This window comes from Rattus norvegicus, chromosome 12, assembly GCF_021556685.1.
Source record: "Rattus norvegicus strain SHRSP/BbbUtx chromosome 12, alternate assembly SHRSP_T2T, whole genome shotgun sequence".
NCBI lineage: Eukaryota > Metazoa > Chordata > Mammalia > Rodentia > Muridae > Rattus > Rattus norvegicus.
Window position 1 is genome coordinate 11,526,185 of NC_141545.1, and position 24,005 is coordinate 11,550,189.

General features: G+C 47.1%; 1 protein-coding gene and 1 long non-coding RNA gene across 5 annotated transcripts in view; one reads left to right on the forward strand and one right to left on the reverse strand.

Annotated features, from left to right (window-relative positions):
• Rxfp2 (relaxin family peptide receptor 2) overlaps positions 1 to 17,555 on the reverse strand; it is a 61,442-nt gene extending 43,887 nt beyond the window's left edge. Inside the window, 2 exon segments of one of the 2 annotated variants that reach the window (NM_001012475.2) lie at positions 1,264 to 1,410; positions 17,437 to 17,555. In NM_001012475.2, the coding sequence (NP_001012493.1) occupies positions 1,264 to 1,410; positions 17,437 to 17,479 (190 nt within the window). In that variant the 5' untranslated portion in view covers positions 17,480 to 17,555. 2 annotated transcript variants of the gene reach the window in all.
• LOC148002162 (uncharacterized) overlaps positions 1 to 24,005 on the forward strand; it is a 51,373-nt gene that overhangs the window by 24,482 nt on the left and 2,886 nt on the right. Inside the window, exons 1-3 of one of the 3 annotated variants that reach the window (XR_015634567.1) lie at positions 13,982 to 14,169; positions 16,622 to 16,867; positions 18,529 to 19,707. This is a non-coding gene — a long non-coding RNA (uncharacterized LOC148002162). Of the gene's footprint in view, positions 1 to 13,981; positions 14,170 to 16,621; positions 16,868 to 18,528; positions 19,708 to 24,005 lie in introns of those variants that run through there. The other 2 variants (XR_015634564.1, XR_015634565.1) reach the window with 2 other exon arrangements.

Sequence of the window (24,005 nt, forward strand, 5' to 3'; positions counted from 1 at the left end):
GGGCTGTGGTGGGTGTCAGGGTAGAACAGGAGTGGGCTGTGGTGGGTGTCTGTCAGGGTAGAACAGGAGTGGGCTGTGGTGGGTGTCTGTCAGGGTAGAACAGGAGTGGGCTGTGGTGGGTGTCAGGGTAGAACAGGAGTGGGCTGTGGTAGGTGTCTGTCAGGGTAGAACAGGAGTGGGCTGTGGTGGGTGTCTGTCAGGGTAGAACAGGAGTGGGCTGTGGTAGGGTGGCAAAGTAGTTTTCCATCTAAGGGAAGGGTGCTTTCGAGCACCCAGGGTGAGAGAGCAAGTTATAGACAGATGCTTGGCCCTCCAGGATGTGGCCGCCCGGCTCAGATGCTAGTTGGCCAGCGCTGAGGAGAGCTGCTGGCCTTGTGTGCAGACTGGGAAGGGCTGAGTCTCAGCGTTGACTGTGACTGACTTCACACATCAACCTCAGCCAAGACGCATGGTCTCGGCACATAGCCCTCAGCTTGGCCTGGGGGGGTCCTGGGTAATGAACTGGGTTGCTTTCTCACACTCCCTACGCTTGTCAACTCGGCTCAAGTCACGTGGCCTTTTCAGTTCATTCCACTCAGCCTCGGAGCCTGTGACTGGAATTCTGTGCCACAGAATGTCTTCCTTCATGACCTCCTTCCCGCCTTCCTTTCTTCCTCCTTCCTTCTCCCCCTTTTATTTTGTTCTCACTCAAGTCAATTCACTTTAATTAAGGTTTTCCTTAAAATGATTTTCCAAGATGCTATCCATCTCTTTGAAATTCATGGTCCTTCTCTCTCTGGGTTTGCTCTATGCACTGCACTATTGTTTCCTCAGTTCGTGTTGTCCTGGGAGCTCCAAGGTCAAGCTCCTCTCGTTTCTCCCTCATTTCTGTTGAGCCCACTGTGTCCTGGCACTGTGGGGAGGTCCTGGCCCTTAGCCGACGCTCAAGGTCAGTCTGCACAATCATTTAATTCTCCAGGTGAGCCCAGTGACAGTTTACGGACATTCTCACAGCTGAGCAAAGTTATTGGCTACAAGGAAGCCTCTTAAAATTGAATTATGAGAACCAAAGTAGAATTTAGAATGTCATTTCGATTTTTTATGGGACCATCTCTCTGGTTTTAGCAAGCTCTAGGTCTTTTAAAAGTCGGGTCATTAGCCCGAATGCAATGGGCAGTGGTTATTAGATCCCCCTCCCGGTTCCCCTCACTCACTGGCTGACCTGCGGTTTGGTGGTTTGGAGGAGCACATGCAGGGAGGTCGGTGTAATAGGGGAGGACTCACCACAGTTGTCCTCATCCGCACCATTCCCGCAATCATCCACGCCGTCGCAGTGAAAGGCTCGGGGTAAGCACTTGGTGAGATTCCCACAGGGGAAATACCCTTTTGGGCACAGAGGAGCCACCATATTGCTGCCAGCCAGTGTGAAATCTACAGGAAAGATGAGAGGGCAGACTCAAAAACCTTAAGTTAAGGAACCAAACATGGAGCTGGAGAGATGGCTCAGTGGTTAAGAGCACTGACTGCTCTTCCAGAGATCCTGAGTTCAAATCCCAGCAACCACATGGTGGCTCACAACCATCTGTAATGAGATCCCATACCCTCTTTTGGTGTGTCTGAAGACGGCGACAGTGAACTCATATATATAAAATATACAAGTTTTTTTTTTTTTTAAATCAGGAAAGAAAGAAACCAAACATGATTGTGGTTAGGACTCGCTGGCATCGTCCTGTGGTTAAGAACACTATGAGCTAATTCGCCTGGGGCCGTTCTTAGAATACAAATATGGAATAACATCATAAGTGAGCACAATCGAACACCGGCCATACCGTGGTTTGAATCGTCACGTAAGAGAGGTAATGGCAAAGAAAGCCGAAGGGGTTGACTGACTGTTGCATGAATCCGGGATGGATTTCTGGCTTGAGTCAGAAGGCTACAACCCACGTTTAAATGGGAACAAAGAAGTGGATTTATGCTGTTATTAAGTTTTTCATAAGAAAAATGTAAGGTGACTTAGTACACATCCCATTTAATGGGATTTAAATGGGAGCTCGAGAGAGATCCCAACCTTCATTAACGTAAGGGCGGCCACCCTAGCAGTAGCTCTCACGTTAGGGAGGTACCGAGCACCAGCACTCTGCTGGGTAGTTATCTCAGTTACTCCTCTCCACCTAGAGAGACTCGGATGGGACCATATCGTCCTGCATGTCTTAGCATCTTGCTCCGGGGCTGTCTCCTAGGTGAGTTGGGTAAAGTTCAATTCTACCTTCTGATGTCAGAGGCTACTAGTAACCATTCCGAAATATGCCTTTCCAAGAGTAGAAGCCATCTATGAAGACATTAAAAATAATCTCCCTGGGAAGAGGGCATAACACACGAACAAGTGTTGAACCCAAGTCTAGTTGGACAGAGGGGTGCAGACAGGAAGTCCAGTGACCTTCTGCAAGGCCACATACCAGGAAACAGGGTTCACGAAACAACCCCAGACATTCAGATCTAATAAGCCCGCGTTCAAGTGAAAGAGGGTGCTTTCTAGCAGAAACAGACACACTCTTTGCAAACTGACTAATACAATTCTGGAAGTCTTGAGGGCAAGTTGAAACTTTACAGACTTGTTTTATATTAGTTCTTTGAGAAGGCTGTTCAGCCCCCCTCCCCCAAGGTTTTTTTTCTTTTTTCTTTTTTTTTTTTCATTTAAACCCACGGAGTCCAGTTTGTGCTGCTGGTGTAGCCTTGGGAGATTTCAAGGAGAAAAGACAGAATGAAACCATATAAAGGCTGAAGAGGTTGGGGGATAAAGGGGAAGGCTTATGTGGGGTGTGGGGTAAGAGGGCAGGGGAGAGGAGGGAGGGGTACAGGTACGGAAGCTAACACTTGAAGGCGTTTCACAAAGACACCTTCTACCCCAGCACACACAGACACACACACATAAAGAGGGTCAATGCTCGATTACACCCTATCACAGAGCCAGTGTCCCACCAGACACTGCAGGCTAACACATACACCTTCCCGCACTTAGAGAGCAAGGGGACTCTGAAATGGCTAGTTTATTAGGACCTCCCGTTGAAGGGATGTGGCGAGGTGTTGGCCAGGTGTGCCTAATGATGATGTCACCGCCATGACCAGGAAGCTCCTTGGGTGAAGAGAACAATGGCTTTCCAATAGGCTTTAGCTGGGCCTGCCTTCACATAGTATCCCCTACTGTGTTGGGTATTTCACAATTATCTCATTGTGCGCAGGTAATGCAGTCTACTAACAAACTGCACATCTGGTTAGACCCTTAGACCCAGGACAAGAGACTGAGGGGCATATTTTACACATCGAAGCAGCGCTGACCTCCAGGTTCTCCCAGCAGCCCTCAGTCCCTACCTGGCATACCCCGCCCCTAACTCTGAGTTTTCCAGCCCAGGGGCTGGACTGCGGTTCTCCTTATATGATCCAGACATTTTGGCCTCTTCTTCCCCTCTCCCCCTCTTCTTCTCCCTGCTCTGTGTGCATGCCCTCCCCCCACCCCCACTCTCCCCACGGTGACTTTCCTGACCTCAATCCTTGGGACAAGTGAACTTGCCTGAGAGAAGCTTCCCAATAAACCTGCCTTTAATATAATCTAATCTGGCTCGAACTGGCAGAGAAATAACCTATCAGCGACCATTATGAAGATGCATTTATCTGTGTCTGGGAAAACACGGTCCTCTGGGCCCTCCAGTAGATGGTGCCTTGCAGAGAGCTTGCATCCCAGGAATGTCTTGGGAGACCTCCCTGCTGGTCTTTCTGTTCACAAAGGATGCGGGCGTTAACAGGCAGGTGTTGATAGAGCGTGGGCGCTCAGGCTGTCTGGCTTACAAGTGCACACTAAGCTGCCAAGGACGTCACTGGAGAAGACAGTTGGATTATGTGAGCTTTAAGCTCATTAGTCGGGATGACCCCCGGAGAGGGAGAAAGTGCACAAAAGCAGGACAGCCGATCTTCCCCAGGGACAGTGATGTCACTCCCCGAGGCTCTCCCAGATGCATCTTCTGGAACTTTCCTGATGGAGGAGGCCAATCTGGAGTGTGACCCAATAATGTCCAGTGGGGGTGGGGTGAGGGTGTCAAATCCGGGAGGGACAAGAGAAGTGGAGGAGAGGGCTGACCACAAGTGTCTCCAACTGCTGATTGTATCTGTCAGGATATTTCCCACTCAGTGATGGCATCTTCCAGGGACATTTCAAGCATAAATGGGATATGAAAGCGAAATAATGACTGAACTCAGATCCTTCCTCTTTGTCCTCTGTCTCCGTCATGTCTGGTATCACTTGGTGCTCAATTAACTTTAAAAAAAAAAAAAACTCCCATAGGAGCTGAGAAAGGAAAGAGTCCCTTTCAAAATTTGACCTTGGGAATGCTGTGGGCTCCCCTTTCCACTCTGAGTGAATAAAATTCAGGGTCCTGTGTGCTGTACTTACCATCCTCCCTCATAAACATGAGATTTAAATAATAATTAAGAGTCCTGGCTGTGTTTGGGCACACGCCAATGGAGACCCACTGGACATCTGTGGGAGACACATTCTGCAGCCTGGGGCTCCTGCCGTCGCTGGCTGAAGTAGAGCGAGGCAGTTTTACCGAAACTCGGGGTGGGGGGTATAAAAGTGGAAGTTGCCAACATTGAAGCAAAGCTGGTGGCTTCCAGAGGTTTCCATGGGACCCCTTTGGCTGAGTTCCAGCAGTAGGGAGATCTGGGCTCTACCGTCAAGGTCCCTCCTGTCCCCAGTCAGTACTCCAGACAAGGCTGTGCACTGGCATGATGTGAGAGCCCTGCAGCTGCCCTTCAGAGGAGCCAGCTGGAGCGCTGCCCAAGGCGCTTTGAGTTGCCAGTCAACACTTTTCCTGGGCTCCTGAGAGGGGATGTGTGAGAAGGACCTCTTAGGCTTGCCATGTAAAAATCACTAAAGACGGCGATCAGGCCCGTTTTGATTTTCACACAACAGTAGTGCTGACTGGAACTGAGGAACCAGCCAGCCTCCATCTTCGGCTTAAAAGGCATCTTAATAGTAAAGACAAACTAAGTTAATTCCTGTTTATGATTAAACTTCTGTTTCTCAAGGAGTGGCCTGTGCCCCGCCTGTATCCTTAACGGCACATGGTTCTGTCCCACCTGTTCCAGGCATGGCAATCATGTCTTTGTTTCAAAGGGCTGACAATAACCACTTTGCAACCCTACCTTTCAAAACGTTATATGGCTACCTTGTTACGATACCTGCTGTTACGGCTACCTTGTTATGACACCCGTTGTTATGGCTACCTTGTTATTCCCACCTTAAAATTATGTCTTTGTTTCAGGCTATTAAGACTAACTTGTTATGTTTATGTTTGTTCCTATAACCCCACCTATTTTGCACCCCCAAATCTTCCATTTAGAACCCTCCTACCCCCCCCCAGCTATAAAAGCCTCGTGTTCCTCATATCCGATGGTGACCTCTCAAATCCTGCTTTGGGGAAGGCAGCCCATGAAGTGAATAAAAAAGCTTGTTTTAATGAATTTGGCCATGATGATTTGGGTCGGTGGTCTTTCTTCTCCCGTCTTTGGGGTTAATGGTCTCCACACACCAGCGTGTTCCAAAGAGGGCATTCCACAGAGGTGACTGGCTGAGGAGACCATTTCCTAGGTGACCGGTATGGGGCTGCTCACCTCAGTGAAGATGAAGAATGTTGGTATTCTGTTTAAGCTCCACCCCCACAGCTACCTGGCAGCAGCCAGGTATGCTCCACCCCACAGTTGCCTGGCAACAGCCAGCTGTGCCATGCACTTAAGAGTTAACCACTGGGACACCCAGGAAATGTTAACTGGACCATGTCGGTTGCCAGTCAACAAGACAGCACCGCCGGTCTCCCCTGGGTGCTCTAAGTGGGATGCAAAGGCTCTACAGGCAGTTTGCATGTGATCGGTCCGTTTTCTGGAAGCTCTTCTACGTCTGGCTAGTCAGAGCATCTCTAAACACATCCTTTAGAGCCCAGGCTAACCACAAGCATGCAATGCTCCTGCCGTAGTAGCCTGGAGTGCTGCAATCACAAACCTGACATCATGCCTGCCCGGCTGTGTTCTGGTGTTTAAGATATCCATCTTGTTCAGTCTGATTAGAGAGTCTTTCTGAAAGTTGCCCAAGACTGAGAAACTCAGAGAATGCCTAGTGGGTGGGTGAAGGACGGAGGGGCAGGGCTGAGTGTGCCGGTGACAGGCTAGATGAATCCCTGACACGGGCAACCCTGGGAAGAGAGAGGATTGACCCCTTGCTCCTCAAATTCTGAGTCACGGATTTGAGAACCTTCATGGACGGGTCTTCTTCAGAATTGGGGGATTCTTCCAAATCCCATCAATTTACAACTTCCTCCGCACCCAGGGTTCCTGACACGCACCTGATCAGGATGCTCCTCGCACAGGGGCAGGGTACCCCTCACATAGGCTGCCTACGCTGAGCCATGTGGAGGCCGCATGGTCATCTAGGGTCAGGGAGGATGCCTGCAGGGTGAGGGCTCCTACCTGCTCACAGTAATGTCTCCCGAGTGTACACTCGGCCCCAGCATCTCAGATGCTGTCTGCATTAAGTACAGCCCTTCTGCCCTGTGTTTCCGTTATTCTCCGTGTCACAGACCCCCCCACGTTAGCCTTACTCAGCTGGTTCCCAGAGGCTGGACATAGCTTAGAGAGAGTGTTTGTTTGGTGAGGTCCAGGTCCAGTCACCACATCACAACACGTACATGTGTGCCTGTGTGATACACACACATACACAGATACAAACGCACATGTGTCCATGCGTGAATAGGCACACACAATGCAGACACATGCACATAATACACACATGGGCACACATGCAAACATGCGCACACACACATGTAAGCACACACACATGCAGGCACACAGAGACACACACACAGGTACACACACATGCACACACAGACCCATAAACATACACACACATGTAGGCACACACAGAGGCATACACACATGCACACACAGACCTATGAACATACATACATGTAGGCACACACACATGCACACACAGGCATACATACACCTATCACACACAGGCATACATACACCTCTCTCTCTCTCTCTCTCTCATACACACACACACACACACACACACACACACACACACACACACACCTAAACAAACCAGAAAACAATCAGGCCTCATATTAAAGACAAGTTAACAAACCAAATGCTGTTATGTCCAGTTTGTTACCTTTGGGGCTGAGATGCAGTCTTCTCCCCTTTAAAAGGACATTTCTCAGAAGAATGACAAGCCATTGTCACCACCTGCCCCCTTTCCCTCATCACCCGCAGTGTCCAGCGTTGGCCTGTAACTCTATCTGAGTTCCCACCAAGACCAATGTTGGTCTGACTGCTGCCTGTCCCCGGTTCTCCCTTTGAAGATAAAGTCTCGCCGTGTAGCTCTGCCTAGCCTGGAACTTACTCCGTCAACCAGGATGACTTTGAACTCACAGCGATCCTCCTGCCTCTGCCAAACAAGTGCTATGTTTAAAGATGTGTGCCAAATCCCCTCTGCTACCTCATTGGTCCCCTGAAGGGTCTGACAAATCCCACCTTCACCAGTCAAGAAGCTTCCTTCCCTGGTTCCGTGGTTCCTCACTGCCCTTCTACACTTCTGCTTCCGCAGTTCCTCTATGCTTTGCTATTACAGGAGACTCTGCTGGCCTGCCCTCAGGGACCTAGGGATACTTATGTTTACATCATGACCTGCCAGCCAGGTGCGACAGGTATGTGCTGTAGGTGCGTGCTGCTTATAAAAGGACCTATCTGGCACTCAGCAGCGCTCTCTCTCTCTCTCTCTCTCTCTCTCTCTCTCTCTCTCTCTCACACACACACACACACACACACCCTACCCCTCTCCCTCTCGCTCTCCCTCCCACCCCTCAGCATCCCCTCCCCCATTTGTTCTCTGCCCCGATTTTCTCGGCCCTCATGGCTCTGCTCCTGTCTGTCTGCCTGTCTACATACCGCTACCCCTTCCCAGGTCCTCACTCCCCCGACAGACCCCTTTCACACCAGGTCTGTTGCGTGGCTTAATTACTCAGGGGTCCACCTTGACATGGGCCCGACAATGGTACCCCCTCACCATTGAAGTCAATCCTTCCAAAGGGTTGCATCTGTTTTCCGAGACTCTAGCATTCATGTTTAGGGGCCGGTTGGGAGTTCCTCCCTGACAGCAGGGCTTCGGAACACAGTGTTTGCGATGTTGTGTGAGAAAACAGTCTGGAAATGTGGCTGAAACCCTCGGAGAGGTCAGGCCTCTTGGTGTAACTCGGGCATAGTCCCCTCATTTGTCACTTGCCTATGACTTCGCTGTCAAGACGGGGGTACAGGGGGTGGAACTCCTGGACCCTGGCATCCAAGTAACTCTAGAAACAGAATGTAAACAATCAACTTGCTTTAAATCTGTAAAATTGTAGCTTGCCGCATGATAGGTTTCCAAAGGCAAGGATGCTTGCTACTTCTAGTTCAATATTAAACCGGAACCCTCACCTAATAGCGGTAATCAAGAGGCCGAGACAGTGTAATGAATACCAGAAGGGGTGTTACAAGTGTTGCTGTCTAAGGATGATGACTTTAAACCCGAATGTGCTGGAACAACAAGCTAATAGCGATAGAAGAAAGATTTCCCACACAGCCCGAGAGATGGCAACAGTAAACAATTAGCAAGTGACCGGCCATTTTTCTTTACATCACCATCAGCCACATACTCAGGGATGAAGCCTAAAGCGCGTACAGCTGTGTATGTAAAGTGTATGTTCTCCTTGAGATAAACCAATGATGTGAATAAATGGTGGGAAAATGAAAGAAATGCGAGCTGATAGAACGCAAGGGCTGGAAGATAGGGAGAAGCATTTAAAACGCGGTCTCCAGGGCATGACTCAGACGTTGCAAACACGATCGCCCAGCAGCTGTGGTTGCCTGCACTGGGCCTGCGCAAGGCTGAGCCTGCGAGCAATCAATCATAGATTGGGGAGGGACGCCTGGGGCCCTACCTCTCCCAGCTGCACTGCTGGTTCTGGGGAGATCCTGCAGCAGGCAGGGTCATTGTTTCCAGTTATGCACCCAAGGGGACCCACCAAGCTCCAGCAGATAGTACCAAGCCTGTGGTTTCCAGGGCTGGCCTGGGTTAAAACACCATCCCACGAGACAAAAGGAAAGAGACTTGGAAGTGAGAAAGGGGGCCGTAGAGAGGAAGAAGGGCACCCAGTCCCTGAAACTGGCCTTAAGGGCGCCTGTGAGGCAGCGTGTAGATGCCGGTAACCAAACCCAGATTCTCTAGAAGAGTAGCAAGCGCTCTTAACCCCGGAGCCTTCTCTCCAGCCCTCCTTAGGATTTTCAAAGCAGTGATACACAATTTGGGGAGGCTACGGAGTCACGCAAGCCCTAATAGACTTCTGGGAATACCCACGAGAACGCCTGCTTTGGAAAACAGCATCCATCTCACCATCTGCTGAACTTGAAGCTTTGCAAACTGTATGAATCACCAGGCTCTCCCTGAGTCTGCAGAAATGTGTGCACAGCGCGCCGGAAGACAGCCCTCCGCCCCCACTCCCCACCCCCATCCCTGCCTCCGGAACGTTCTCTAATGCATCGCTCATTACATTCCCAAACTGGGAATGACCTAAATGTCTTTGAAAGAGGAGGTGTGTAAAAGATATCACGGGGATCCCTCAGTGGCATACTACACAGTCTGGAAAAGTGTCAAAGTAATTTCACTGGCTAAGCCTCCTTTACTTTCTCTGACTATCTTGTCTCTTGTCAGGAAAACATTCCCGGAAGTGTGCCTTTTATGGTGGAAAGGCACTAAGATTTTTTTATGCCCTGTTCTTTGCATTGGGAATACATTTTGTTTTCCTTTCCCGCTTCCTCTTTATTTCGCGTTCATTTCTGGGAAAACCTCCCTGAGCCTTCCAAGACTGTCACTGCTAATTACGGGTCTCCCTCCCTCCCTCAAACAGCCTTTCTTGGCGATCCTCACAGTGTTGGATTCTAGTTGATTTTGGTTTTTTGTTTTCGTTTTGTTTGTTTGTTTTTGTTTTTTGTTTTTTTTTTTCACACCGTGCGACCAGTCTTGTCTGATGGAAAGAAATTAATTATTCATTTTGACTGCTTCCGTAGCAAGGAAAGTTCTCAATTCCTAGCATGTGACACGTGTCTCAGAAGTTGTCATCCACACATGAAATACTCAGGACCAGGCAGATCTGTTTCTGTGAGCGAGGAACCAATAGCACAGTTCACACACGCAAGGAGGCAGACTGACCCCAGCATCTGTGACCCCTGGTGCTGTCAGGAAGGATGATCTTAGCTTTTATTACAGCAAGAGCAGCATTTGGAAGAGGAAAGGCGAGACTGCTGTCAAGGAAATGGCTTCACTAAGGAAGTCCAGCTTTCTGCGAGCTCCCCAAGACCCTGATCTTCCTGCTTTCAGTTTTATATCAAGCCATCTTACCCCAGGCAGGAGTCACTCATTTGCATCCTTGGAAGAGAACCTGGCTTCCAGGTTTTAAAATATCTCACTCACTTACAATATAAAAGGGAGTTGGGTGTAGAAATAGCTACAGCAGGAGGTACATTGTTTTTTGTTTGTTTGGTTTTTTTTTTCTTTTCTTTTTTCTTTCTTTTTTCTTTTTTTCTTTTTTTTTTTTTTTTTTTTTTTTTTTTTTTTTTTTTTTTTGCTTTTTGTGTTTTGCCTATTTGATTAAGACAAAGACTCCGAGAATCTGTGAGCGGGAGGTAGGAGCTGCACTTCAGTGGCAGAGTGGACAGAGCCCTGGGTGCAAACCCAGGCCACACTTTCCCCCTTAAACAAGAGTCGGAGTTACAAGCAGTCGCCAAGCAGATGTTCTCTAAGACACAACGAAAGAGGTGTAGGTAAGGAATGACAGGGACAGGAAGACTGAGGCACCAACGCCCCCTCTGCTAGCCATCTGGAATGACATGATTAACTTCTGTAGCATCAGAATGACAATTAACATTAAGGCTGTCATGTAGGTAACACTTGCATAAAGTTTTGAATTACTACCCGTTAAGAGGCTGTATACTGTTAGCACGGGGCTAGCAATTCCTTTGTCAAATATTTAATTGTCCCTATTACCTCCAAATTAAAAAGACAAAACGATTTACAAATAGAATTAATACGATGAATGATCCAGGTTAATTCAATTAGCCATCCAGATATACACAGATTATATAATGAAAAATTACCATATTTTTTTTTTTTGATCTTTTTTTCGGAGCTGGGGACCGAACCCAGGGCCTTGCGCTTCCTAGGCAAGCGCTCTACCACTGAGCTAAATCCCCAACCCCATATTCTTTTTTTTTTTTAAAGGTGACTTGGGAGTGAAGAGCTGGCTCAGTGGTTAAGGGAATTGGCTGCTTTTCCAGAGGACCTGTGTTCGGCTTCTGGCACCCACATATCGGCTCACAACCACCTGTAACTCCAGGTGTATAGGATCTGGCGCCCTCTTTTGGCTACTGTGGAAACTGCATGCACAGGGCACACATGCCGATAAAACACACTTGTATATAAAATAAATAAAGTTAATTTTTAAATTTGAAAGCAGCACATTGCGACATGCTCGCACACATCAGGAATCTGATCTACGGTATACGTACAACAGAACCATCTAGTGTGCTTCTTGACTGTGTAGCATCTCAGGCCCCTCCCACACCACGGGTCTATTTCTTTAACATCATCCCTGGTAGTTATTAGAATGGCGGTGATAACTCCAGTGCTGTGGATACCGAGCAGCTGGGATTATCTGGTGCGCTGAGAGTCAAAGTAAGAGTCACAGCTACGATTTCATATTGATCAGCTGACCCCGAGTCAGTCTCCTTGTTAGAATGCCAGCTGTCTGTCCAGTCTCTCGGCACCATACAGCTCTTTACTCCGTGACTTCCCAGCTCTGTTGTGTGCACCCTCTCGTGTTTCCTCCTTGATACAGCACAAACTCAGCAATCAAAATTAAGAGTGCGGGCTATTTTTGCAGAGGTCTTGGGTTCGGTTCCCAGCACTCACATGATGGCTTACAACCGTCTGTAACTTCAGTTCTAAGGGATCTGGTGACCTCTTCTGGCCTCTGTGGGAATTGCATGCATGTGGTGTCTTCAGATTCTGAGAAAAGCACCCCACTCCACCGTGGGCAAATCCCACATATGCTTCTTTATTACGTAGTTTCCCAAAAAAGCCAAACCTTCTGTGGCGTTTTAGCGTGGACCTCAATGATAGCTTGGGGCATCTGAGTGCAGCCACTCTGATTGGGCCAGGAAAGAACCTTTCTGACTGACCACCCAAAGTGGTGATCTCAATAAAACCCTTTGCTCATAGCCAGCAGGAGAGCAATGGAGAGGACATGGAGAAGGGGCTGGATCATCCATGAGACAAAATGTCTGCACTGTTAGAATGAGCAAGGGCTCAGTCTGCCTAGGAGCCCACTTGTAGAGGGTCAAAAACAGAAAGAAAAATTCTCCAACCTCACAAACAAGTTTAGGGCCACGCACAGGAGAATTTATATTGGGAGAAATAGGGAATAAGACAGCTTTAAGAAGTCGTTCAAAATCCAATCCTTAAAGTCCTCAATGAGTAGAGGCTGGGGAGGTGGGTCAGTGGTAAAAAGCACTGACTGCTCTTCCAGATGATGTGAGTTCGAGTCCCAGCACCTGCATGGGACTGTAACTCCAGACTCCAAGGGATCTGATTCTCTTTTCTGGCCTCCGCGGTAGCGCTACACCACATTCAGGTAAAACAGATGCAGTACCCAAAACATGCCAGAAGAGGGCATCAGATTCCTTCTAGAATGAGTTACTGATGGTTGTGAGCCACCATGTGGGTGTTGGGAACTGAACCTAGGTCCTCTGCAAGAGCCACCTGTGCTCTAAACCAGAACCATCTCTCTAGCTCCAATGTGCATACATACATGTTTATGTACACATTTTTACTAATTCTAGAAAGCTCACGATTACACAGCATTTCCTGCTGAATAAGGCAAAATTTTATACTCAAGTGGATTAGTGTTCTACAGCAAAAATTAGTGCGTTTCTTTTACAATACATGTTTAAAGGAGTCTAAATTGTCCCTGACTGATTTAGACTAAACTTGTAGAAGAATTTGTTCAAACTTCGTATTCAGAGCCTCCTATATTTCAGAATTGGTACAAATCACTGTAGACCTTAAGAAGAGAGCTTGCTGGTGGTGAGGTATTAAAATAGACGGTACAATGAATATTTGGTTCGGTTTGAGTTTTGTGCTCCCTCCCCCCGTCCGACCCCTCCCCCCACCCCCTCCCACCACACACAGAATCTTACTGATGACTGTTGGCTAGGCCAGGAGTTGAGGGGCAGCCACCGCTCCAGAAAGGAAATCCGAGCTAATAGGAAACAGAAAGCTATAGGAAGTCCTTCAGGGGGCAGGGGCGGGGGTAGGGAAGCCCAGCAAAGGCAGGAGGTGGCGAGAGGACTATCTGAAGAAGGGTCTTGCTGAAAGATAAAATGGATCCCCAAGTGGGAAGGCAGCCGCAGATGTGGACAACCTTGATGGAGCAGCCTTGTGACTTAGGGCGGGATGAGACAGGGTCAGCAGATTGCTGAGTCCTAGGGACGGATGTGACAAGAGGGCTGAAAAACACAGACGTGGAAACCCAGGAAGATTTCAGAGGAAGGAGACCGGGAAGACAGCGGAGAGCTCGGCTAGGATGTAGACGGAATGGGACACGGGAGCCGCGCAAAGGGGACCGCACAGGAAGTGAACCTGTGCAGCAGTCCCCAAATGCCTAACACACCACGTGACCCGTGCTGTAGGCAGCAGAGTGTGCCCCTTCTGTTCTGGCGATTTCTATCAAGCTCCTCCCTCCCTGGCTCCTCCTCCTCAGCCTCTAGCAACCGATACTCATTATTACACATTCAGGTAGATTCTTTAGAACTTCTACGTTGACGCATGCGTATTATACTTTTTGTTCTGCCTGGGAGATAGGTGCTACGCACTCCAAGTGAGGAGACGTGTAAGACAGGGAACTGTAAATGATCCTGCTTTGATGGGTGCACCCCGGACTCCTCACACGGACTCCTACTGATGGGCACAGCCATCGCATGCCAGTAAGAAGTAAGACTGAGGTCGACAAAAAGGCCTCTGGAGGACTTGCCTGTGAAGAAATGAAAAATGTACGCCAAGGGTTTGTTCTGATTTGAACATTGCGTCGCGGGCACATACGGATGCCTCACAATTTTTACAAGGCAATTAAAAAAAGGTGAAGTCACAATGAAAGCAAAAAGAAAAGAACCACAGCAAAGGCAGACTAGATTAGGAGCAGGGACGAAGGGAGCAGGAGTCACCACCAGGAACAGAGGCGAGAAGCCAAGGTAAAGACTGGAGGTCAGGAAGGCAGGGAAGAAAAGAAGGCTGGAATTCTGTCAGTTATCAACCCAGCTAATGTAAGCTCTTTCTAGTGTTAGCCTTTCGAAAGGCTCTTTGTCATGGGAAAGCTAAATCAATTGTTTTTGGAGGACATTTTATATATTCAGAACTGTCCTAGGTCTCTGTCTCCTCTGAAAGCCATGAGAAATTAACAGACTGGAAATTAAGCACACAGAAAAAAAAAAAAAAGGTTTCCACTCGATTACCCTGCTCCACCATACCTCCACTAGCATTTCCCCTGTAAAACAAACACATTGATTCTGCTTAATTAGCAAGTCCCACGTTTACTGAATAAGTAAAACGCAGAGTTGGGGGAATGCTGGCTCATTCTAAAAGCTGCATGAATTTTTGATTACATAACTACCTGGCCCCACATAATTTGTTACTAGCTGAATTTTATTTGAGACTGCATTTTTGAAAAGATTTGAAAAGCACACAATTTTTCATTGTTAGCTTGCTGGTTAATTATTAGCGTCCTAGTTTTGTGTCTTGGGTTCGAGTGGAAGGTGTTCTGAACGCCTCTACTGTAGCTGGCTGTGCTTCCTCACGTGCCCCTGCAGCGGGATATGCAGAGTTAGCGCCTCTGGAGGACACACACCTGGGGATGCTTTGACTTTGGGAGTCCCAGCTCACTCACCCCAAGCAGGCTCTGTTTTTGCCTCAAGCGAGCAGACCTATTTTTCCATTACTGGCGAGAAAGAATTTCAAGAGGACTGGATTGAAGTACAATTGATTTTCACAGCTAGGCACAGCATGGATGCCGTTGTGTGAAATTAAAATGTAGTTGGAGACGCTTTTCTGTAGTCTTAGCAAAGAAGTTAAATGACCCATAGTTTGGAAAGCACCTCCTTAAGGCCTAGGTGCAACTTGGCCACTAGGGGGCACTCAAACACTGCTCACTGCAGAATGGAGCCAGGGCTGGGCTTCGTATATTGATCAGATTTATTAAAGAATAGCAAAAGACTTGAGGATATAGCCGTTGGAAGTTGTCAAGCAGGGTTCTCCGTACTTGATACTTTAATTTTCTACCTAAGTGAACCGTTTGAGTTTAACTGTTTTGAGTTAACACTGATTCTATCCATTCACTAAAAGTCTTCTTAGGGTGGTTTAGGGCCAGTTAGCAACGATCCAGAGTGAATTAATTAATGATACATTGCAGACATCATGAGAGGTGTCAGGATGTGTTGGCTGTCATTGTCGGCTAATGTATCAAGACAGTAAATATCATTTACTTCTTAAGCCCTTGAGTGACCATGGCCCAAAGAGAAAACAATCAATTGTGTGCCTTTAACTGCCGTAAAAAATGACCGACCCAGACTTAACCACAGAAAGCAATTTTTACTCTAAGGAAAAAAAATAATAATGGCCTTTGTTCGGTCATAACGAAGAGCATTACTATTTTAACTGTCAAGAACTGTATGAGAAGACGCGAAAGCTTTGTGCTGACTTCTTATGCACACTTCTGAAGTGAATTATTGTAAATGTAATGGTTCAAAATGAGAGAAAGTGGCGCAAACTTAGAAAATAAAACAGAGAGGAGAATTGGAATTAATCAATGAACTATTTTTAAGGTTCAAGGTATAAATCTGAAATCAGGCACTGCAAAAAATCCACTGATCTTTTTAAATTTTTTTTTCTCTTCCTCTCCCACTTCTCTGAGCCCGGTGCGCTACAAGAAACCATGCGCTGTCACTTCGAAGTGATTTGGGGGTCAGAAGGGCCAGTGCAGGCCTCCTCAAGGGCACAGAGTGATTAATTTGGTGAGTGGTGGTTAGAATTTGCAGCATCTTTTAAAAGAGCCCGCGGACTCTTTAAATCACTCGTTCTTAACCAGCCTCCAAAATTGAATCTAAAGGCTTCTGCCTTTAGATCTTCAATCGAATCCTGTTTCTAAAGCCGTGGTTTCCTGAGAGAAGGATTTATCAATTCTCTTTAGAGAATAGGTCTGAATGCAGAAGTTAGAACACTAAATCGAAACTGGACTGGGTACCTCAGGGTGGGTAAGGCCTTTGCTACAAAGTTTCAGTGTCCTTACAAGTTCAAAAGAAAAGTCTAAACGTTAAAAATCTTTTGGTAGGTGGCCTTAAATCCTGGATCTTATGCTCAGAAGTTACATTTGTTTGTCCTAAGTGGTGTGTTTTACTTAGATGAAAACTGCCCATTCATAACTCATTTAATTAAATTGAATTATTTTTTCAGGAGGCTAGTGATAATTTCAAGTTCTAATATTTGGTCTGGAAAGTTTGACAGAACAGCTATGAAGTAACTGAATACATTTTGAACCAAAGCAATACTGAGTTTGTTCCTGTGCCCTGGGAAGAGACGAGAAGCATCTAAACTTGTGGCAAAATTAGGTTTTTACTTTAGTTGTTCACAGCACTAAAGTATGAAAGTCACCGACCGGGAAGTGAGCACTTCTCACCAACTTTCTAAATCCCAGAGCAGGTAAGAGAGTGATATAAAAATACATATTTTATATTTTAATAACTGGTTTACATAGGTGAACTCTTAGAGTCTTTTGGATTTCCTTGGGGTTTGCGGTCCTCAGTATAGAGTAACTGGAACAAACAAATATTCAAAAAACAAAAACAAAACAAAAAAACCCAGCAACTCCAAAACCCCATAACCACTAACAATTAATTACATGCACTTTATGGGCCTATTCAAACAGGTTGGGTTTATCCAAACTCATCTTTTAGTTCATGAATGTCCCTCGCTCTGGGAAGCACCTTTCCTCTGCTAGAATTGATATGCCAACACTGATCTTCAAAATACAACCCATCCTTAGTTTTAACAATATAAGAAGTCCCGTTTCTGGGAGATACATACTGCATTTAAAAGCTGCTGGGTTCCGTGGCGCTCCAGACAATTAACAGTCACTTCAGGGGATGCACGGCGGGATGCCTATCCTTCAAACACCGCATTGGGTCTGTGGTAAACATCCCAGAACTACATAACGATTTTCTAATCTCCGGGAACCATAGTCATTTATAGTGAGAAAGTGGCAGCCTTACCTTTGACCTCCGTCAGAAGGACGACATGAAGTAGAAGCCACATTGCAGCCGGCGTGAGCTAGAGAGGTGTCCAGTGTCAGAGGAAAGACCTGTAGATTTGCAGCACTGAGCCTGTGGACTGTCCTCCTTGCTGCTCAGAGGGAGTTTTGACAGAGTCTGGTGCCTCCCATGCGTCTGAGCATGCTCAGCTGAACCCTCCCTGGCATGAAGGGACACCGACCGACCGACGCTTGTCACTAGGGAGCCTGCTTCTTTTTCCGTCCTTCCCTTTCTCTTGCTTCACGTTATTTTCAAAGTCCAGTTGTGTTTCTGGACATTACACTCATCACAGTGTGAGAAGGGCGATTGAAGTAGCTCTCCAGCCTTATTAATAAGCAATATTTTAATAGCTTCATGTTTTTGCCTTAAAGCACCTGGAGTGGTTTGCACTCATTGTTAGTGTAAACATAGGACGAATTCCAGAGTGTGGAGGAGAAACAAGTCCTCACTGACACACACATGGAGGGCTGTTCGAAGGGCCATACTGAGGTTTCCAGGGGACATTCAGAAAGATGGTAAGAGTTCCCAGGGTGGCCTTGTGTTCCTCAGATGAAGCATTCACCTAGTACTTTGAACTTTACTTACTTTCCCCACAATCCCGATCTCGTTTTAAAGCACAGAACTCCCCCCATCGCATGAAGTTCGGAATCCCACATCTACTCCAAGCCACCCGTGACTTTTTCCCTCACACCCCAAAGACAGTTTTTTAACCAGCCAGCTTTGTGTAAGCCACGGCAGGGACTTCAGTTGATCCCAGTGTGATCCTAAAGAATGTTCCAGAAAGACAGGTGGGATTTCCTTGTCAGAGTACAGACTTATTTTCCCACTAACTGGGAAGTGTCTGGAGAGAAAGGCTCTGAGTGCTCGCCTCAGAGCGGAGGGTTTGGGAGCCGAGGGAACCACTGTTGCTTGCAGTGACTGGCTGCTGGCAGCTGGGGCCAGCCTCGCCCCGTCTTTCCTTCCAGCTTTGGCTAGGATAAGAATTCAAACGGAGTTAGAGATATAAAATATTTTATTTATCACGTAATGAAGCTGGTTCTTCTGCCTTTTCAGAAGTGAGTTAAATTTCCTCCGATGCTCCTCCTTGATCCAGACCAAAGGAGAAGGCAGCGGAATCAAACATGAAAAGAAATACGTGAAGGTCTCCTGTTATGTTTAAAGAAACTTTCGTTGCTGTTAGTCTCTGAACCTGAGGTCTTTGAAGATAACCTCCTCCCTGCTGCAGTCCCCCAAAACAAACAAACCCCAACAAAACAAACGACAACAACAAAACCCCTCTGTGACTTAAAAAAAAAAACAAACAAAACCCCCCACCATGCGATTAAATGACCCTATATTTGTGTTCTGCCAAGATGACTGATGCTGACACCTGGGGTGAAAGTTTAAAGCATAAATTCTAAAATGCAACTAAGTACCACTAATTGGCCACCACAAGGCGGTATTTGAAGTTTAAATATATTTTCCGCAAGGATGGCCTCGGAGAAAGAAAACGGTGTCTAGACTTCAAAGCATCTAGTCTTGAATTCTGCATTAATATCAGGCCCAAGCTTAATATCTTCTGAAATTGCAAAAGCCAATTTCTCTCTTCCCACCAGGGCGGCTCAAAGTTAATCTTTGAAATGTTAGCCCCAGAAGAGTCCGAATTCAATAACTATAAATAGTAATTAAGAACTCCCCCAGCTCATCATTGATGTTTGAAGGCAGAAAACCCAAGCCTGCCGATATGTTCGTGGCTAACACATTTTATCTGCCAGGCATCCTGGGTGCACGTCTGGCCTTTGACCTGCAACGGGAGGGGCTGAAATGCACTCAGGGCGATGATGTACACGGTCAGGCATGGCCGAGTGAATTCAGTCTCTCACCGGAGAGGTGGACTCAGCACGGAGATGCCAGGGCTCGCTGCACGCAGAGCTAGAACGGGACGCTTGGCAAATTGGTTCAGAGGCGTACACGTGTACTTCATCGATCTTGTCTTGAATCAACTCACTTTCTGCTGTTACAATCTCCAGTCGGCAGCGCCTGGACCTTTTGATGAATACGACAAGACTTCATGTAAACACATGACTTATTATCCACTCCAATTCACTGGGGTTCTTACTAATGGAGGGGAGTTTATGTACTGAAAATTTGGGGACCTGATTCTGTCTGAACAGGGAGTCTGTGTCCCCTATAAAATGCAGTAATTTTTATATATGTTGTTGAGATTGCTATTAAACAGAAGTCAATCCCCTCTCTTTGAGATGCTTTCCTGATCAAATGAGCTGTACCTTGATGTCTTTTGATCACCCTTGCCCCTTCATTATTCTTCCCCCTTCTCACTTTTCAGTAATTCTTTGAGAATTCTGTACAGTGTACTTCGGTCACTCACAGCCCCTTACACCAACTCCTCGAAGACGCACATCCCAAGCCTGTGTCCTCGTTTTGATTTTAAATCCAAGTCCAGCGTGTGCCACCGTGCACCCTTGAGTGTGTGGCCAGCCACCGGAGCATGCTTGACCTAGGCAGGGCCACACCACTAAAGAAAACTGGCTTCTTTCTGCCAGTATCTGTCGACTGCCCACCGTTCCTTAGTGGACTTGGTGGACTCCGCTCTTCTTGCCGGGACTTTGGCTTCTTTATGGCTTAAGAACGTCCCGCTGTCTTGGTCTGCTACATTTTCTTTTCTTTTCTTTCTTTTTTTTTTTTCGGAGCTGGGGACCGAACCCAGGGCCTTGCGCTTCCTAGGCAAACGCTCTACCACTGAGCTAAATCCCCAGCCCCCTGCTACATTTTCCTTATCCATTCACCTGCTGCTGGGCCTTTAGGCTGAGCATCTCTGTCATAATCTGACCTCAGTTCTTCTGAGTCTGTCCTCAGAGAGGGAGGGGGTGGCCAGTGCACTGCTTGGTTTCACCAACTCACAGAACCATTTGGAAGCAGCCAGATTAAAAGGGTGTGAGAAAGGAAGATGGATGCTGTCTGCTTGCTTGGTCTGTCCTTCCTCTCTCTGTGTAGGTGTGCTGCTTTACTTTCCAGGCTTCCATCCCTGACTAAGGACCAGTGGCTCTCCGAATGGTCTGTCTGTCTGTCTGTCTGTCTGCCTGTCTGTCTCTGTCTTTCCTTCTGTCTCTGTTCTGTCTCTCTCTTCCTCCCTCCTTGTCTCTCTTTCTCTTCCCATTTCTGTGTCTCTGTCTGTCTGTCTCCCCCTTCCTCCAGGTCCTCACTATGTAGTCATGGCTGGCTTCTTGCTTTTGGAGAGCCTGCCTCTGTCTCCTGAGGGATAGGATTAAAGGTATACATCACCACCCCTGGGGGCTGGTGTGTGTGTGTGTGTGTGTGTGTGTGTGTGTGTGTGTGTGTGTGTGCGCTGTTTGTTTGACAATATGGCTAATGCGGGATCTCAGTGCTGTTTTGATTTGCATCCTCCTAGTGACTAGACGACGTCAAGGTCTTCTTTAGCTGTGCAATGGCTGTTAAACACAGTCTCCGATGCTTTGGTTTCAAACCTCGATTGATTTTGGTGAAAAATGCAACCAGGCTGGCACTCTTTTCTCTTGTTTGTTGAGAAGGTGTTCTACTTAGTCCGAATTGTTCATTACAGAGAGACTGCAATGTTCTGTCATTGAAGACAAAAACATTTCAGCCAGGGGAGACAGCGTAGCTGTTAAAAGCCCTGGCTGCTCTTACAGAGGACCTGGATTCAAATCCCACCATCCCATGGCAGCCCTCAACCATTTGAAACCCGGGGTTCTGATACTGTCCCTAACCTCTGGAGGTCACACACACACACACACACACACACACACACACACACACACACACACACGGTGCATGCACATACATTCAGGGAAAATACTCACATATAAAATAAATCAACCTGAAACCAGACAAAAACAAATTAATAAAAAAGGACATCTTTCCTTGTGGTTAGTGGAAAATGAATCCCCCCATTTAAATTTAAAATTACAAATACAACTTACCTAACTATGCTTGGAAAAGTTTGATTTTAATATCAGTTCAGAATTATGTGATGACTGTATAGTTGGTTGGCCATAATAGTCGCTATCTTGCCAGACTTTTCCTTCTTTTTTTCTTTCTTTCTTTTCTTCTGTTTTCTTTTTTTGCCTGAGACAGGATTTTTTCAGTAGCCCTGGTTGTCCTGGAAGGTGCTCTCTAGACCAGAGATCTGCCTGCCTCCGCCATTGAAGGCAAGAGAGGCACCAGCCCCCAGAGAGCCACACTGTGTTTCAATCAAGGCAGTTACTAAATTCCCTCCTACAGTCAGTGCTCTGTGGCTGCAAAGACACACCGTGACCAAGGCAATTTGTATAAAAGAAAGTATTTCATTGGGGTCTGGCTTACAGTTTCAGAGGTTTAGCTCATTATCGTCATGGTGAGTAACATTGCAGCATGCATGGGGTGGGGAGAGAGAGAGAGAGAGAGACAGAGACAGAGACAGAGACACAGAGACAGAGACACAGAGAGAGGCAGAGAGACAGAGAGACAGAGAGAGGGAGTGACAGATGGAGACACACACACAGAGAAAGAGATAGAGAGAGAAAGAGAGAGACAGAGTCAGAGAGAGACAGAGAAAGAGAGACAGAGACAGAGACACAGAGAGAGGCAGAGAGACAGAGAGAGGGAGAGACAGATGGAGACACAGAGAGAGACAGAGAGACAGACACAGAGAGAGAGAGAGAAAGAGAGAGAGAGAGAAAGAGAGAGAGTCAGAGAGAGAGACAGAGAAAGAGAGACAGAGACAGAGACACAAACAGACAGAGGGGGAGACAGAGATGGAGACACAGAGAGACAGAGAGAGACAAAGAGAGAGAGACAGAGAGAGTCAGAGAGACAGAGAAAGAGAGAGACAGAGATGGAGACACAGAGAGGGACGGAGAGAGAGAGAGACAGAGATGGAGACACAGAGAGACAGAGAGAGACAAAGAGAGAGAGACAGAGAGAGTCAGAGAGACAGAGAAAGAGAGAGACAGAGACACAGAGAGACAGAGAGAGGGAGAGACAGAGATGGAGACACAGAGAGGGACGGAGAGAGAGAGAGACAGAGATGGAGACACAGAGAGGGACGGAGAGAGAGAGAGACGAAGAGAGAGAGAGAGAGATATCTGCCGTGGACTTTTGAAACCTCTAATCCCACCCCCGCTGATGCACTTCCTCCAACAAGGCCACACCTCCTAATCCTTGCAAACAGATCCATGTATAATATACAAACCTGTGTAGAGCTTTCTTATTCAAACCACCACACCCCCCCTCCCCAGTACCTAAGGGTGCTATAGGCACGTAAACACCTCTCACCACTACAGAGTCTGCTCCCCTTTATCACGATTCAGTCCATTACCAACTTAGTATCATCTTCTGTTTGTAAAGGGCATGCTGGCATCATGACACAACTAGGTAAGACTTTCCCTCCAAAAGAGGGATTTGTACAGCTTAGCTAGAGCCCTGAAGCTCACAGCGGCGGGCCAATGGTGACAGAACTCACCTGGACAAGTTACTAGCTGCCAGTTGTTAGGGGGGATAATCTGTGTAGCTCTGTTCTACAAGTATGGTACCTGTGACTATGATTATATGTTAGCCTCTCAATGTGGAGGTCATGGCTTAGGGATACTTTACATAACCCTCTCATAAATGGCCACAGACTTCTTGGCAGAAGGAATGCAGAATAACACAATCCTGTCAGCCTCTGTGACCGTTAGTTGAGCAAACCAGTCACCCAGTCTTGAGTCGTCAAGAGGATCCAAGCATACTCACTGTGCTGTCCCAAATCTAGAATAATTTAAGTCATGCTCCAATGATCTGGAATTGTCACTCTTGGCAAGAGCCGCTATGAGGCGTGCACAGAGGGGTCAAACCTGTTATACAGATAGCCACCGCTGGTGGAGCGGTGGACTAAGTATTCTAATGGCCTCTGCACTTCAAGATAACGGCATCTACATTAAGGAAATTGAATTACCTTTCTGGAGACCAGAAAATGAAGTTAAGTCTAAAGGGAAAGAAAGACAAAAAGTGCTGGAATGTTTGCAAAGAGCAGTAAACTAATGTAAAAGGCTCAGTGGGCTGATAAATAGACGTGGATACTAGAGACACCGAGAGAGACAGAGAGAGGGCTGGTGTGCCCTCGAGTCTCTGGTAGGTTCCGAGAGCTCTCCTGCAGTCCCTCTAAGGACTCGGAAAGGTGGAGGCCAGAGCTGCAGCCACAAGAAGAACAAACTCCCTGGGAAAGGGGAAGCACTCTCAAGTTACTTTCTCACACCTAACCGACGTTTTAATGTCAGCCAATATTAGCTCATTATCAAAGGTCAATTAAACACACACGGGTAAGAATCAACAGAAACAACAATACTGGATTTGAGCCCTAAACACTTGGTCTGTTGAGAGGCTCAGGTTTGGGATATTAAATTCCTCAACAGGGGACATAGATGGAATCATAGGAAAAGAAAGAGAACCAACCATGCAAAAGAACCACAGAGAGTTCAGCGAGCTGGCTCGGCAGCTAAGAGCACTGGCTGCTTTTCTCAGGTTCGATTCCCAGC